This window comes from Podarcis liolepis (assembly GCF_965112155.1).
Source record: "Podarcis liolepis genome assembly, chromosome: 15".
In the NCBI taxonomy this organism is placed as follows: Eukaryota; Metazoa; Chordata; class Lepidosauria; order Squamata; family Lacertidae; genus Podarcis; species Podarcis liolepis.
The window spans coordinates 24,121,013-24,138,323 of record NC_139566.1 but is presented as its reverse complement, the minus strand read 5'-3'; the positions used below and the strand labels follow the sequence as shown (position 1 = coordinate 24,138,323).

The 17,311-nt window shown below is 48.4% G+C and overlaps 1 protein-coding gene across 1 annotated transcript; it reads right to left on the bottom strand.

Annotated features, from left to right (window-relative positions):
* Positions 1 to 8,089: 8,089 nt before the first annotated feature.
* LOC310693907 (leukemia inhibitory factor-like) lies at positions 8,090 to 16,977 on the bottom strand. The gene is made up of 3 exons (XM_083476294.1): positions 16,827 to 16,977; positions 13,566 to 13,720; positions 8,090 to 10,280 (listed from the first exon to the last, which is right to left on the bottom strand). The coding sequence occupies exons 1-3, from the start codon at positions 16,861 to 16,863 to the stop codon at positions 9,798 to 9,800; spliced, it is 675 nt and encodes a 224-aa protein (XP_083332420.1). The 5' UTR covers positions 16,864 to 16,977; the 3' UTR covers positions 8,090 to 9,797.
* Positions 16,978 to 17,311: the final 334 nt, after the last annotated feature.

The window sequence follows — 17,311 nt, the reverse complement described above, 5'->3', positions numbered from 1 at the left end:
TTCATGCTTCGGCACTGGGGGTGGGTGGAGAGCAGGTGGGGGTGTGACGTGCATCTGGGGGCGTGGCTCCTGCAGCCAATCAAAAGCTGCGGAAGCCCCGCAGGATGTTCGGGTTCCAAAAGAACATTCGCAAACCGGAACACTCACTTCTGGGTTTGCAGAGTTCGGAGCCAAAACGTTCAACTGCCAAGGCGTTTGTTAACCAAGGTACGGCTGTATGAACTTTATTTTATTAATCTAGATATTCAAAACATCCTACAAAAGAGAACCATAAAACAAATATAAAACAGATCAAAAAGCTTTTTGGAGTTTTAATTGGTTGTTTGTAAGTCACTTTAGATCACTTTCTCAGACCCTCCAAGTGACCCTATTTTCCAGGGACGTCCCTGATTTAGAGAAACCATCCCGGTTTCTGATATGACCCCGGAATGTCCCACTTTTCCTTAGGATGTCCCTATATTCATTGGAGAAATGCTGGAGGGTATGGAGTTATCCGACCCCCAAGCCGTCTGAAGGTAATCCTGTACAGTGGTACCTCGGGTTACAGACGCTTCAGGTTACAGACTCCACTAATCCAGAAATATTACCTCAGGTTAAGAACTTTGCTTCAGGGTGAGAACAGAAAATGTGCTCTGGCAGCACGGCGGCAGCGAGAGGCCCCATTAGCTAAAGTGGTACATCAGGTTAAGAACAATTTCAGGTTAAGAACGGACCTCCAGAACAAATTAAGTTCTTAACCCAAAGTACCACTGTATAGGGAAGGGTTTTTTTAAAAAATGTTTAATGTTTTATTATGTTTTTATATATATAGGAAGCTGCCCAGAGTGGCTGGGGCAATCCAGTCAGATGGGTGAGGTATAAATAGTTAAAATTATCATTATGGAATGGGACGTCCCTATTTTCATTGGAGAAATGTTGGAGGGTATGCTTTCTACTGCCACACCACCAAGACTTTCTCGGTTCTCCTTCTCTATCCCTTTCTGAACTTTTCCTAGTTCCTGATAGAAGAACATATGGATCAGGCCAGTAGCCCATCTGGTCCAGTGTCCTGTCTCACAGTGCCCAGCCAGGTGTTCCCATGGGAAGCCCAGTAGCAAGAATGGAGTGCTCTCCCTCCTTCTGATTCTCAGGCTCTCGGAAGCATACTGTCTCCAGCAGTGGAGGCAGAACACAGCCACTGCAGCCAGGAGCCATAGAAAGCGTCATTCTCCATACCTGTAAGTGACGGGCTTTACTCTACCTGGAAAAGGCACCCAACTGGATCTCTGATCACCCCAAGGATCTGGCAACCGTTTCCGCCACTGCTGCAGGCGTCCCTCAAGAGGAGCGAAGCTCACCTCTCACCTCCCTTTGCTGCAAGTTACCGGATGAGGTTTGGAAATCAGGGAGGGAGATATTTCTGCAAGCGCCATTGTGAAACAGAGGCAAATCTCGTTTGAGAGAGCTTAAACCAGATGGAGATGGTTGCGAGGCCACCTAAAGTTTCCGAGCATAATGGAAAATTGAGGGCATAAGAACACGAGGCTTCCGGATCAGGCCCGTGGCCTGTCTAGTCCAGCATCCTTGTTCCTGCAGTGGCCAACCAGAGGCCCCAGTGGGAAGCCCAGCAGCAAGATCTGAGCCTGAGAGGGAGCCAGTCGAACTCCACAATCTGGGAGCAGCCACAGAAAAGGCTCTCTCACGGATCACCAACAGTTGTGCCTCTGATGCCTAGGAGACTGAGCGAATATGCCCACCCAAAGATCGTGGCACCAGGGCAGGTTCCTGTAGGGCAAGGTTTCCCAAACTTGGGTCTCCAGCTCTTTTTGAACTACAATTCCCACCATCCCTGGCCATAGGTCCTGCTAACTAGGGTTGATGGGAGCTGTAGTCTGAAAAAAGCAGGAGACCAAAGCTTGGGAAAGACTGATATAGGGAGATAGCCACATAGACTCCCTGGTAACTGGTCCCTTGAAGGACCAGGTGCGCAGCCTGGGAGTCATTTTGGACTCACAGCTGTCCATGGAGACACAGATCAACTCTGTGTCCAGGGCAGCTGTTTACCAGCTCCATCTGGTACGCAGGCTGAGACCTTATCTGCCCGCGGACTGCCTCGCCAGAGTGGTACATGCTCTGGTTATCTCCCGCTTGGACTACTGCAATGCGCTCTACGTGGGGCTACCTTTGAAGGTGACCCGGAAACTACAACTAATCCAGAATGCGGCAGCTAGACTGGTGACTGGGAGTGGCCGCCGAGACCACATAACACCGGTCTTGAAAGACCTACATTGGCTCCCAGTATGTTTCCAAGCACAATTCAAAGTGTTGGTGCTGACCTTTAAAGCCCTAAATGGCCTCGGTCCAGTATATCTGAAGGAGCGTCTCCACCCCCACCGTTCTACCCAGACACTGAGGTCCAGCACCGAGGGCCTTCTGGCGGTTCCCTCACTCTGAGGAGCCAAGTTACAAGGAACCAGGCAGAGGGCCTTCTCGGTAGTGGCACCCACCCTGTGGAACGCCCTCCCACCAGATGTCAAAGAGAACAACAACTACCAGACTTTTAGAAGACATCTGAAGGCAGCCCTGATTAGGGAAGCTTTTAATGTGTAATAGGTTATTGTATTTTAATATTCTGTTGGAAGCCACCCAGAGTGGCTGGGGAAACACAGCCAGATGACCCAATAGAAACGAACCTGCAAGTTATCACTGAATTGTTGAAACTATGGGAAGGCTTTGCCCTGATCCAGTGAAGAGCTTCATGAATGTGGCTGCTTAAATGTGCATAGCATCTGCTGGATCAGGACTTGAAAAGCACATCAGAGTGTGGGTGCTCCCTATCCACAGAGCATTGCACAAAATTGGGTGGGTTGCCTTCACACCTGCATTCCACCTTCTAGGCTCCTGCTTGTCACATGGGAGATATATTTTTATATATTGATTTGAGCAGGTTCAGGGGTCTTGCTACAGGCTTCAGTTCCTTCCTCTCGTGGTTACTCGTCAACATGGTTGTGCTATTATTCTATAGCAGTTGCAGAGAAAACCCAGAATGTGCGACTGGCCACAGAATTCAGTTTCCTGCAAACTGAACTGTTTCCTTTTTAAAAATGCAAGTTTCTAGTCCTTATGAGTAAGTGCAAGAGATGGTTGAGAGTGTGTGGGCAATGCATGACATGAGATCTCAGAAGTGAGAGTATTTGATGAGTAAAATCTCCAGCAGTCACAGAATGAGGAATCAGTGAAATATATAGGGAAACTCAGGACCATTTCACCTATTAAAATGGTAGCCAGTGCACAACCCACATTCACACAGAGTTTCAGCCATTCCTAGGTCCTTGGCTGATCATAGAATCATAGAGTTGGAAGGGAACACAAGGATCATCTAAGTCCAACCCCCTGAAATGCAGGAATATTTCACCCAATGTGGGGCTTGAACCCACAACCCTGGGATTAAGAGACTCATGCTCTCCTGACTGAGCTATCCTCTGTGCTAATTTCCCACATTAACCAAAGTAAGCTAAACATTAATGAATTGATTAGACTTCATTAGATTACAAAGCATTTGATCAAATAAAATGGTGAATGAAATTTAACGGTCAGTGAATTGATCAGTCAGGAAATGGTCATTGAATTCGTCAGTGAATTTTAATTGCAAAAGAAAAAACAATTTTTAATCAAAATGCCTCTTAAGTTTTTCTTTAACACTTAGAATTTTCAATTACCAATTGCAAATTTTTGTAATTCCACAGCAGCCACTAAACCAGGCATGTCCAAAGTCAGTTTTGGGGGCCGAATCCAGCCCCTGTGTCAGTTTATTTTCTGGGGTAAAATCCTAAAAAAAACCCTCAACAACTTCAATCCTAAAAAAAGGTCAACAACTTTGGTTGGCCCTCATGGCCCTTCACTTCATCAAATCTGGCCCTCTTTGAAAAAAGTTTGGACACCACTGCACTAAACGGACTAGGTTTTAATTGGTTAAAAACCATTTGAGCAACTAAAAATGTCCTTCCACCTCCCAACCTCCCCATGACCTGACCAGTGGATATAAACATATCAAAGTTGTGTTTAATATCAGAGCTTGCCTCCTATGACTCAGACCTACATCATCTGGAAACTACGGAAATATGGTGTGTGTTCTCCCCCTTTGTATGCAAATATATGCAGAATTCAAATGATTACCAAATAAGGGAACATAGGCAGCTGCCTCCTAACGAAATAAAATATTGTGGGGGCCCAGGTAAGCCCAGCCTTGCATAATGACTCAGCTGCCCTTGCTTGGAATCAGCTTCCTATGTCCCTGTATCTTAAGGGAAGGGCTGTGGCTCATTGGTAGACCATCTGCCTAGCCGGAATCAAGTCCCAGGTTCAGTCCCCATCATCTCCATGTATGGCTGGGAGAGACACCTCTTTGAAACCTTAAGAGAGATGCTGCTGCTCAGAGTTGAGAATACTGAACTGTAAAAAAGGTAAATGACCCCTGGATGGTTAAGTCCAGTCAAAGGTGACTCTGGGGTTGTGGTGCTCATCTTGCTTTCAGGTCGAGGGAGCTGGCATTTGTCCACAGACAGCTTTCCAGGTCATGCTGCCAGCATGACTAAACTGCTTCTGGCGCAACGGGACACCATGACGGAACCCAGAGTGCACAGAAACGCTGTTTACCTTCCGGCCACAGCAGTACCTATTTATCTACTTGCACTGGTCTGCTTTCGAACTGCTAGGTTGGCAGGAGCTGGGACAGAGCAATGGGAGCTCACCACCCATGTCCCATACTGAACCATACGTGTGTGGGGGGGGAACGCGGGTGGCGCTGTGGTCTAAACCACTGCACCTCTTGGGCTTGCTGATCAGAAGGTCAGCGGTTCGAATCCCCGCAACGGGGTGAGCTCCTGTTGCTTGGTCCCTGCTCCTGCCAACCTAGCAGTTTGAAAGGTAAGCAGCGTTTCTGTGCGCTGCTCTGGTTTTGCCAGAAGCGGCTTAGTCATGCTGGCCACATGACCCGGAAGCTGTATGCCAGCTCTGTCGACAAACGTCGGCTCCCTCGGCCTGTAAAATGAGATGAGTGCTGCAACCCCAGAGTTGTTCATGACTGGACTTAACTGTCAGGGGTCCTTTACCTTCTATAAAGGTATTTATAGATAGATTGATAGATAGATAGATAGATAGATAGATAGATAGATAGATAGATAGATAGATAGATATGGAACCGCGTTCCATACTGAACTGTATGTTTCATTGGTCTGACTTATAAGGCAGCCATCTATGTTCCCATGTAACTCCAAGAACATAAAGACGAGCTCTCCTGGATCAGGCCAATGGCCCATCTAGTCTAAGTAACCTGTTCTCACAGTGGCCAACCAGATGCCTGCTGGAAACCCACAATCAGGATCTGAGCACAAGAGCGCTCTCCCCTCCAGAGGCTTCCTGCAACTGGTACCCAGAAGCAATACTCTCTCTGTGACTGTAAAGGCAGGGCATTGCTACCATGGCTAGTAGCGATTGGTGGTCCTCTTATCTCAGAGGGTAGAGAATGAGACTCTTAATCTCAGGGTCATGGGTAAGAGCCCCATGTTGGGCAAACGATTTCTGCATTGCAGGGGGCGTGGACTTGATGATCCGTGGGGTCCCTTCCAACTCTATGATTCTCCTCCATGAATTTGTCTTTCAAAATCATCCAAGTTGGTGGCCATTACTGCCCACTACCTGCATGCAGTGGTGTAGCGTGGGTTGTCAGCACCTGGGGCAAGGCAAGTAATTTGCGCCCCCTAACCCGTGGATTTGCGCCCCCTAACCCCCAGATGTTGCGCCCGGTGCAGCCGGGCCCCCCTGCACCCCCCACGCTACGCCACTGCCTGCATGCTCTGCATAATTTTATTCTACTCTGTATTTCACATTATCTGAATTGCACATTTCAACTGAAAACTAACAGCCAGTTCTTTGACATTGGGTCTTGGGCTGTAAATATGGAGCCATTGCTGAAGTTGTTTTTATTTTATTTTTAAAGACAATTATTTGCTTGCTTATTTAAAATAGTTATATTCCACCTGACCTCAAAGCTCAAAGGCGAGTAACTCAATAAGTGAAACTGGATGTACAATGGCAAATCATAAGATTATTTATTTTATGAAAATACAAAAAAACCCCACAAGATTTATATTAATATCAGAAAACAAGTCAGTGCAGGTGGAACGTTATTATTCCACAAAGTCACATTCATACAACCGAGGCTGAATGCTTTTACTTATATAAACATACGTCATCCACTCTGGAAGAATAAATAAACCTGAGAAAACAAGTCCCATCTGCAGGACAGCAATGTGTTATTAAGTTAACTTTTACAAATATGTACATGTTGTATAAATATTGACCTCAACGTTTTAAATAGGCTTTCCCAGTGCAAAGGTGCTCTCCTAAAAATAAAAATCAGTGACGTTTCAATAAATAATAGAACCTTAATATTGGAAATAGAAAGAATTCTATATACTGCACATTGGCTGCTGAAAGTCTAAAAATAAAAAGGCGGTGTGTTGTCTCTGAAGCCGGTCTTCCTCAAAGGAGATGCATTTAAATTAATGAACATGACTATATCTTACTTCCACTGGTATCAGTGGGTCGCCTTGGATGCAACCCAGTATCATGTTAATTTAAAAATATATGCATTCTAAATATCTTCAGTAAACCCTCTCCATGTCCAACTGCCTGCAGAAGAACTCAGGTGTGCCGGTGACATTTATGAAAGATTTTCTTTGACAGTGCAGCTGTCCTCCCCCCCAAAAAACTTAGGGTGTTGAAATCTCTGATCTGTAGCAGCTTAGCTGTAGATTTGTACTTATTTATGGACGTCATCTCTGTGCATAGCTCCTGGGAGGCACTATCTAAGAACATAAGAAGAGGCTGCTGGATGAGGCCCATTTGTTCCAGACTCCTGTAGCCACAATGGCCCCCAGATGCCTTTGGGAAGCAGGTAAATAGGAGCATTCTGAGCATTCTCCTTTTCTGTGGCTTCCAGCAACTGGTATTCAGAAGCATTACTACCTCGCACTGTGGAAGCAGAGCACAGGGTCATCTATGGTCAGCCTCAATATCTTTATCCTTCATGCATTTGTCCAGTCCTCTTTTAAAGCCAACCAAGTTGCTGGGCATCACTGCCTCATGTGGCAGAGAGTTCCGCAGCTTAAACGATGTGCCTGCATCTGGGAAAGACGCATATAATGATACCAAGGAGGATGACCTAAAAAAGGGCCAGATCTCCTCCAAAATGATTCCTACACAGGAATATATAACTCAGCAGATTGTCGTCCACATAACCTCCAGGGAAAGGCAGAGATAAACCCGCCTTTAATTATGAAAGCACAACACATAAGGGAGGGCAGTATAAGGTAAAGGGTAAAGGGACCCCTGACCATTAGGTCCAGTCGTGGCCGACTCTGGGGTTGCGGTGCTCATCTCGCTTTCCTGGCTGAGGGAGCCGGCATTTGTCCATAGACAGTTTTTCTGGGTCATGTGGCTAGCATGACTAAGCCGCTTCTGGCGAACCAGAGCAGTGCACGGAAACGCTGTTTACATTCCCACCGGAGCGGTACCTATTTATCTACTTGCACTTGATGTGCTTTTGAACTGCTAGGTTGGCAGGAGCAGGGACCGAGCAACGGCAGCTCATCCCGTTGCGGGGATTCGAACTGCCGACCTTCTGATCAGCAAGTCCTAGGCTCTGTGGTTTAACCCACAGCGCCACCCGCGTCCCTATAACCTCCAGGTAAAGGCAGAGATAAACCCGCCTTTAATTATGAAGGCACAACACACAAGGGAGGGCAGTATATTGCCCCCTAAAAGGAAAACCATCCCCAAGGAGATCTCTCCGGGCTTTTGGACTAAAATGAGATATGTGCCTGCACGAGTGAGTCCTGTCTTTTACCTGTCCAGAATCTCCCAACACTCAGCTTCACCGTTGTCCATGAGTTCGAGGCCAGGGGAAAGACTTCTTTTCTCTGTCTACTTTCTTGCAGAATTTTCTAAATGCCTATTATGTCACCTCCAACTTGCCTTTTCGCAGAACTGAAAATTCCCAAGCGCTGCAAACAGGTAATTTTGCTGCAGGCAAGCCGTGGCTACAGGTAATTTGCTGCAGGCAAGACAGGCTCATTGAGGATTACTGCTGAAAACTCCCCCCCCCCCAGGCAGTGGCTCTACACTGGGAAAGTCCCCCTGATCTAAATATGCCACAGGCAACTCCCAGCATCATCTCCCTCCTGAAAGGTGTAGATTCCACTGTCCAGTGACATACCGGGAAAATAGAAGGGGGGGGGGAGTTATGCAGATGAAGAGGAGGGACCATGCAAATGAAAGCTGGCTCACTTTTCTGTAGCTTCCAGTGATGGTTTTCCAATGGGAGTAGACAACTTGACTGCAGCCTGAGACATGGTCCAAAGAGTGTCACCTGCAACCATGTGTTTACCAACCTTTTTTTGTGGAGGGGGCGGCAAATGTAGCCCCTTTCCTTTCTCTCTTCTGCATTGCAGAGGGTTGGACCAGATCATCCTTTAGGTCCCCTTCCAGCCCTACAGTTTTCTGTGGTTCTATGACTAGCTGCCGTTTCGCTCCCATGGGAAAGCCACAACTTGGATTGGAAGTAAACAGGTGAATGGGTGAGTCCTGCTCACCCCCCCCCCTTAGATCACAGAAACAACTTCTGCCTAGCAAAGGGAAGAGAGCATTTGCCTGTCAAAATCACATGCCGTCGGCTGTGGGGCTTCTGCTCCTCCTGCAACATGCAGCGATTTAGTCAAGCAGGGGATATTGAATCACTGCGGGAAAATCATTGGGCTATGATGGACAGCCATCCTCAGCTGGCCTCTGCTGATGCCCTGGAGTAACCTCTGAAGTGGATTCTTCCCAGGGATCTATTGCTGCAATCAAAACAGCAACAGCCCTTCAAACGCTGATTCAGCTGCCCCCCCATTTTATAATTTGTGCAACCTTATCTCGCTCCCTAATTCAGCTGCCCCCCCATAATCAATAAAAATTCAATACAAATCTGAGGTTCTGCCCACCCCTAACAAAAGCCTGCCCCTCAACAAAAATCCTGGCTATGCCCATGTGTATAGATGATATCATTTCAAAGTGTAGCATACCAACCAAGAGAAAAGTATTCCTGTCCATGTGCAAAGTTCCTGAGGCCAAAGTGTTCCTGTCCTTGTGCAAAGTACATTCTATGTCGGCGACACACACATTTCCTCAGCGGGAAATATAGGAGGCCCCTTTGTGCAAAGTGCCAGCTGAGCAAAAGGCAGCGAATCTCTGCCCCTATATCGTTCCTCTTCTTAATGCTGCCTTCTGTTCCACTCTTCTTGAATTCTGGATCTCAGGCCTGGCAACAGCCTATACTGCACAGAGCCTGGAGACAGGAAACAAAAGCTGTGAGGCAAGACTGAAGAACAAGCACCCTAGCTCAGTGGTTAGAGCATCTGACCCACATGGAGAGGACGCCAGGTTCACTCCCCGCCATCTTCAGGTAGTGTTGGGAGAGACCTAGTCCGAGACACCGCAGAGCTGCTGGCAGTCAGTGTAGACAATACTGAGCTAGGTGGCCTCCACTATAAGGCAGTTCACTGTGTCCCTGTCAGCAACAAAGGGCCATAATCTGTGTTTTGAAACATGTCACCCAAAGGCCTCTTCATGTCTTGAGGGCACCGCTTCTGCATTTGGGCTGGCCTTGCACGCAGATGCCTTCTGAGTTATTATTGTCTTTCGGGGAGGCTGATGAAATTCCATGTTTCTTTTCCTTTTTTTCTTTTTTGAAAAAGAACACGCTTTTGATGAGTCAGTCAGAAAGCTGCAGCCGGCTTAGTCCTGTTTCTCTTTTTCTGACGCTCTGCCCCTTTCCCTTTAGCTAGGTGCTTTCTGAAGGCCTTTGCCAAGTCGCCAATCAGCTTGGAGTAGTTCCGGAGCACCCGGCAGCCGTCAATCTTTTGCTGGAAGGCCGATGGGCCCGTAGGTCTCGCTGGGAGGGTGACGGCGGGCAGAGTCAGGCCCTGCAGGCAGAGGGTGCACTGAGTATTGGTGACCAGGCCGGTCACTTGCTGCTGGGCTTTTTCCAATTGGCTGTGCAACGCCTCGTGGGGACCAGTCAGTCTGCTTTGCTGCTCTCTGATGAGCATGAGGGAGTCTTTCAAACAGAGTGCTGTCCTGTACAACTCCTGCAGCATAAGATTCTGCGGTTTCCTAGCGATATTGCTATCTGGGAACCAGGGAACTGGCGTCGTGCTGCAAAGCTGGTCCGCATCTTGCACCAAGCCCATATGGGTCAACTAGAGACAAAAACAGAGGCATGTCAATTATTGGCTTATTGATGAAGACTGGCTTCGCTTCTTTGAATATATTATCTTCCCATATCCCTCTGACTTCCTGTTCTTCACTACGGTGGCGGTATTTAAATCCCACCTGATATTCAGTGAAGTATTATTGTAATTTGGCGCAGAGGTTTGCTGCTGTTATATTTCATTCTGCAACTCTGTGGTGCTTTTTCTTTGTTAAAGGTAAAGGGACCCCTGACCATTAGGTCCAGTCGTGGCCGACTCTGGGGTTGCGGCGCTCATCTCGCTTTATTGGCCGAGGGAGCCGGCGTACAGCTTCTGGGTCATGTGGCCAGCAGGACTAAGCCGCTTCTGGCGAACCAGAGCAGCGCATGGAAACGCCGTTTACCTTCCTGCCAGAGCGGTACCTATTTATCTACTTGCACTTTGACGTGCTTTCGAACTACTAGGTTGGCAGGAGCTGGGACCGAGAAACGGGAGCTCACCCCGTCGCGGGGATTCGAACCGCTGACCTTCTGATCAGCAAGCCCTAGGCTCCGTGGTTTAACCCACAGCGCCACCCGCGTCCCGTTTTCTTTGTTACCTACCTTCTTTTTCTGTGCCTACATGCTTTTGTTTATAACAAAAATTCAAAATAAAAAAGTTCAAAAAGTCATTTTTGGCATATGTCTTTTAATTCTAACCAACAGAGACTGGCCTAGCCCTGTGGATCGCTCGGCCGGTAGAGCGTGAGACCCTTAATCTCAGGGTCGAGGGTTTGAGCCCCACATCTGACAAAAGATACCTCCGTTGCAAGGGATTGGACTAGATTACCCTCATGGTGCCTTCCAATTCTATAATTCTATTCTATTAGGGCGAATAGGGTGCTTGCCCTCTCAACTTCAGTCTGTCCTCAGCCAGCACCCACCTGTCTGCCTGCTTTTTGCAACCAATCCAGGTGTTGGGACCTGTAGTTTGTTAAGGGTGCTGAGAGCTTCCTGTCCCCCTCTCAGATCTACAATTCCCAGAGTTCCCTGTGAAGAGGGACTGATTGTTAAATCACTCTCGATTGTAGCTCTGGGAAGGGAATATGGGTCCCCCAGCAACTCTCATCATCCTTCACCAAGGCCGGCCCACCTATTAGCCCGGCTGAGGCAGTTGCCTCAGGCGGCAGGCTGGGAACAGCTGGGTGTACAGCAGATCTGAGGAGCCTCTGTAGCCACCTGCCTAGATTCGTTTTCTCCTCTTCTGCTGCTCTGAAGGCCCTCAGAGGAGTGGGTCATTCGCCACCACCTGGCAAGAGCAAGGCCAGTACCGCCGACTCCCCTCCAGCCTCTTTTTCTCTCCCCCGCTACCGTCAATGCGCCAGGGCTTTCCTGGACCACCTCCAGTCACCTCAGGTGGCAGCAGAGAGATATAGGCAGCAGTGGCAGATTTTCTTTTTTCCGTTAAGCAACAAAATGTCTTCGGCTGGCCCTGCCCTTGACAAACTACAGTTCCCAGAATCATCTGGAGGAAGCTGTGTCTGTCTGAGTGTTATCATAGTGCTTTGAATGTGGGCTTAGTCTCAGGGTTGCCCTTGTAGGACTCAGGTGGGTTCTACACACAGATAAAAACCGTTCTGAAAATGCTCTTTTTAAAAGGCGTTTTTTAAAACCACATTGAATTTTCCATATGGCTCACCATCGCCATCTAGTGTCACATTGTATATTGTACTCCAAACACGCTTAAAACGTTTTATTTGCAGCTGTATAGCTGAGTCCTCAGTGGGGGACGAAACCAGGATTAGTTGGCTCCGCCTGTCGTTGGCTCTGTCGCCACCTGCTGTTGGCTGTGGAGCCTTCCTCCCTACACCAATCCCACGGGGCGCCAGCCATCACTGATTCAAACAGCTGATACCGCCAAAATGTAGGGCAAAGCAAAAAAATCTGAAGAGGGCAGGATTTCTCTGCCACTGGGGTTGCTGGAATGAGCAACAGCCGCAGGCAAACAGGAAAGGGCAGCAGGAAGTATGTCATAGAATAGCAACTTCCTGTTGTGGTGTGACAGAATGTGACCTTCTGTGCCAGGCTGGCAACAAAGCGATTGCTTATTGTCCCCCAGATGTGAGTCAAAACACAAGTGCGGTTTGTATACGTTGACAGGTTTGTGCGGGCATGCAAATGAACAGAAGTAGCAGGGCCGGCCCTATCCTTAGGCAAAGTGAGCCAACCGCCTCTGGTGGCAGATACTAGAGGGCAACAGTAGCGGCTTCTTGCTCCTCCTAATCCCTTCTCCTCTGATTTGTATATTTTGGCCTGCTGCCTCCAGTGGGTTGTAACCAATGCTAGTCCTACTCGGAGCAAACCCATTGGAATTAATGTATCTATGTCTATCATTATTGTTAATTTCAATGGGTCTACTCTGAGGGGGACTAACATTGACTACAACCCAGTATCCTGTCCGCAGGGTTGAAATAAGATCCAGCTACCTATATTATTGGTTGCCAAAGAAATGTTTCTTTCTGGTGCTTTTCTGAAAGTGCAGAACATCGGAAGGGCACCAGACTGAGGAACTGTGATTTGGACTGCAATTCTAACCCCATTTATCTGGGAGTAAGCCCCACTGAATTCAATAGGACTGACTTCTGAAGAGGGGTGTGGGGAAATTCTGATGGAAACAGGGAGTGGAAATTGCTACGGTTTGGTTTCAGTCCACAAACAAGATGTGTTTGATTACATTCCTCACCACCAACACACTTGCATTGTTTCGTCGGCACTGAAATTGATGTGGTGGAATAACATAATGACATTATTATTATTATTATTATTATTATTATTATTATTATTATGGCAATGGAAGACAGCTTGGAGTCGTTCAATGGCATACAGAAATGTGTTTCGTGCAAAATTAGAAGATGACCCACTATTCTGAATAATAATTAACAATAATATTAACAGCCTGCCCTTCACCCTGAAGCCCAACAACTAAAACAGCGTGTTGAAAACAACTTACAACACCAGAAATGAAGTGGGTTCTAAAAATATCCATCTCAAGTGTCGTAAGTCAGGGTAAAGAGGTGTATCTTATGTAACTAACTGAGCACACAAATGATCTAAATTATGTAATTCCGCCACAGCGGGATAGATAACATCGTTTTTGCAGAAGGCAAACTGCAACAGAATGTAAACAGAGTTGTATGTGAGGAATGCAGGGGTAGGATAGCAAGTGATTCCTTCTTACACCCCTACTTCCGAGTAGGCATTGCTCTGTTAGATTCCCTTGTAGGATGTCCGAGTGAATCAATCCCAGTTTACTTACATAGGACTTGTAGAGCTTCCGGGCAGGCCTCCTCATCGACATAACCAGTCGCTTTGTTTGGAGGAGGGTCTCTGAACCTGCAAAGCAGAGTTGGCAGGAGCTGGAGCTGGAATTCACTGGTGTCACGCCCAGGAGAACGAGTGGGGTCACCACGACTGGATGAGAAGATAGAGACAAGGAGCAAGTGAGACAAACAGGGTCCACGGAAGACGGCTGTCTCCGAAGTCCCAAGGCAAGCAGACTTGCGAGTCATTCAATGATACAGTGGTACCTCAGGTTACATACGCTTCAGGTTACATACACTTCAGGTTACAGACTCCGCTAACCCAGAAATAGTGCTTCAGGTTAAGAACTTTGCTTCAGGATGAGAACAGAAATCGCGCAGCAGCGGCGCGGAAGCAGTGGGAGGCCCCATTAGCTAAAGTGGTGCTTCAGGTTAAGAACAGTTTCAGGTTAAGAACGGACCTCCGGAATGAATTAAGTACTTAACCTGAGGTACCACTGTATATGGAAATGCATTTTGCACAAAAATTAGAAGATTTTGTCATTTAAAATAATCGGCCAAGCATTGCTCCTCCATGAGCACAACAGCATCCAAGCAATCTTTTGAATTTATCCACAAGAGCAGAGATTTTCAACCTTTTTGAGTCCACAGCTCCCTTGACCTTTCTATGGCACCAGGGGCGCCGACTTATAAAAAATATTGGGGGAGCCCACGAAAGCTCATGAATAATAAATAAGCTCATGAATATGCAGATAAAGTGGCGCCGCCTCCTCGTGAGCGAATAGGGGAGAGCGTGCTGCGCCTATTAATCAGCTCCGAAGGAAATTGGGTGGAGCTTTTGCTCGGGAGGGAGGGCAGGAGGCATGCAGCCCGACCCTGTGCATTTTGGGCTGGGGGAGGGCTCTGCTGGAGGGGCGCCCGAGATTATTGGGGGGGGCAGAGGCCCCCCAAACGAATTTTTGAGGGGGCTCGGGCCCCCTCAGGCCCCATGGAGTCGGCGCCTATGTATGGCACCCCTGTGGGGCTCAGGATCCCAGTTTTGTCACCCCTTGCCTGCAGCCCCTCAACCTTTTTCGAACATCCCCCCCCCCCTGTAGAGCGTTCCCTCAGCCTCCTCTCTTCTCCCCTCTCCTTGGGGGTCGTCTGGGCAGCTGCCGCCACTGGTCTCTGAGCTAATCTCCAACCCAAAGAGCGGTGCCTCCTCACACTGCCCCACAGGGGCCTGAGAAGAGGATGCCCCCAGCCTTAGTGGCCCAAAGGAGACTGGGCAAAGGTGAACATGAGGCCAGCACCTTACCTTGGGGAGTCAGCAGTGGCAGCAGCAGGCGCTGCCAAGGCCTGCATGGCGGAAAGGCTCCCCTTCAGCACCGGGCACTCAGCTCCCAGGCAGGCCTTGCCAGGGCAAGAAAAGCACAGCACCTGCCTGCCTGGTCTCCCACTTCTCTCTCCATTCCCAACAGCAAGGGCTGGCGGACTGGCTGGCTGGGCTCCCTCAACCACTTGCTTGCTTACTCCTAGGCCACCTCCTGGCAACCAGCCCCCGAGGCACCATTTTCCTGGAGAGTTTGTAGCCAGGGCTGCTGCAAGGAAGAGTCGTGCAAGCTTTTGGGGACGCAAGAGGGCAGCAGAGGAGAGAGGGAAGAAAAAGGACAGAGGCTAGCGTTGCCCACGGCACTCCTGACCAGCATTCAAAGCGCCCTAGGGTGCCACGGCACACTGGTTGAAAACCACTGCATAAGAGTTTCTGGCTGGCCCACTGCTGGGGGTCATTAGATATTTCTAAAGCAGGTTGACATTTCTCCGCAAAGGAATAATGGGTTAAGGTCTCAAGATGTGCGCTGGTGGGTGCATGTTGTATGCATGCATGTATGTCAATATGACATGTATGTGCTGTATGTATACATATTCCTTTTATATTCCACCTTTCCTCCAAGGATATCAAGGTTATGTGCATCGTTGTTCTCCTCCTCCCCATATTTTATCCACACAACAACCCTGTGAGGTAGGTTAGGCCAGTGTGTGTGTGTGTGTGTGTGTACATGTATGTAATATACATGTAACACACATACTGATTGTTCTACTGGAATAATTTGCGCTTGCAAATAAAGCAAAAGTGGCAATTAAAAACAGTGGCGGCATACATAGCATAGATTTAAAGCACACGACTGCCCCCAAAGAATCCCAGGCATTGTCATTTACCCTCGCAGAGCGAGAATTCCCAGATCTACAGTTCTCAGGATTCTCTGTTAGGGTGGGAGAAATGTGCTTTAAATACTTCTGCATGCAGAAGGTCCCTCTCTCTGCACCTGAAACCCTAAGGTAAAGGTAAAGGGACCCCTGACCATTAGGTCTAGTTGTGACCGACTCTGGGGTTGCGGCGCTCATCTCGCTTTATTGGCCGCAGGAGCCTACGTACAGTTTCTGGGTCATGTGGCCAGCATGGCTAAGCCACTTCTGGCGAACCAGAGCAGTGCACGGAAACGCCGTTTACCTTACCGCCGCAGCGGTACCTATTAATCTACTTGCGATTTGAAGTGCTTTCAAACTGCTAGGTTGGCAGGAGCAGGGACCGAGCAACGGGAGCTCACCCTGTCGCGGGGATTCGAACCGCCAACCTCCTGATCGGCAAGTCCTAGGCTCTGTGGTTTAACCCACAGCGCTACCTGCATCCCGACCTGAAACCCTAGAGGGCTGGTATTTGTCCAATTGGGCACTTGTGGATGTGAAAACGCTGAGCTTCCATATGTATATCTACATTGCTGGCTGTGGCTGATGGGAGTTGTGGTCCGAAACATCTAGAGGGCACCAGGTTGGGGAAGGGAGCTCAAGGTGTGTTCAAAAGCTGGCCACAGTGCTGGTTCCCCATGGATTCTGTTTCCAGCATCTTAGAGGTAAACAGCCACAACACACAGAGGAGCAGACCAGATGCTGGGAACGAAACAATGCAGTACCCCATGCCAGTCCTACTCAGAGTAGACCCATTGAAATTAATGGACATGGCTAACCTAGGCCCATTAATATCAGCGGGTCTGCTCTGTGCAGGACTAGCTTTCGCTACAACCCTCTGTACTCCAGCCGTTCCCTTTATCTGCCTAGCTCTGTCTTGTCACCTCATTAACAAACCAACACAAAATAACTGTTAGAACTGAGTAGCACACATGGAAAGAGGAACTTGAAAAAGAGCAGGGAAAAGAGAAGACACAGAATAGGCCAGCATCCCAGGCAAAAGGGAGGAGAGAGCGAGATTCACCACGTACCGAGACAAACAGCAATCACCCGGGGCTTCAACACCATGCTCAGACCGCCACGGGGTTGTTCAGCCAGCCACTGCTTCCTTCGCAAATGGCTCAATGAAGGTGGAAGTTGAGTCTTCCTCCCAACCCCACCCCGCTTGCTGATTAGCCAAACTCTGCTTTCAGGGTGTGACATTGCGTGGTGGAAAGAAAAGAGAAGAAGGAAAAAAAAACACGAGAAAAAGAAGAAGCGCCGTGGACCAGCCTCAATGAGTCTCTCAATGTGCGGTCTCCCACAGGAAACACATCCGGTCCCCGGGTCTTCGAATTAAGTTCCTCGAGGTCATCGTGTTTCCTGGGTGCCAGCTACCCAATACGGTCTAACTGTGTCTAACTGGGTTACCGAACCCCACTTCTCATGGTAGCAGGGTTCCAGTGATTTGGTGTCAAAACCAGGAGGGTGGGCAGGCGGTTATAGCTCAAAGCAGTGGTTGACTTTTGCCAAGCTA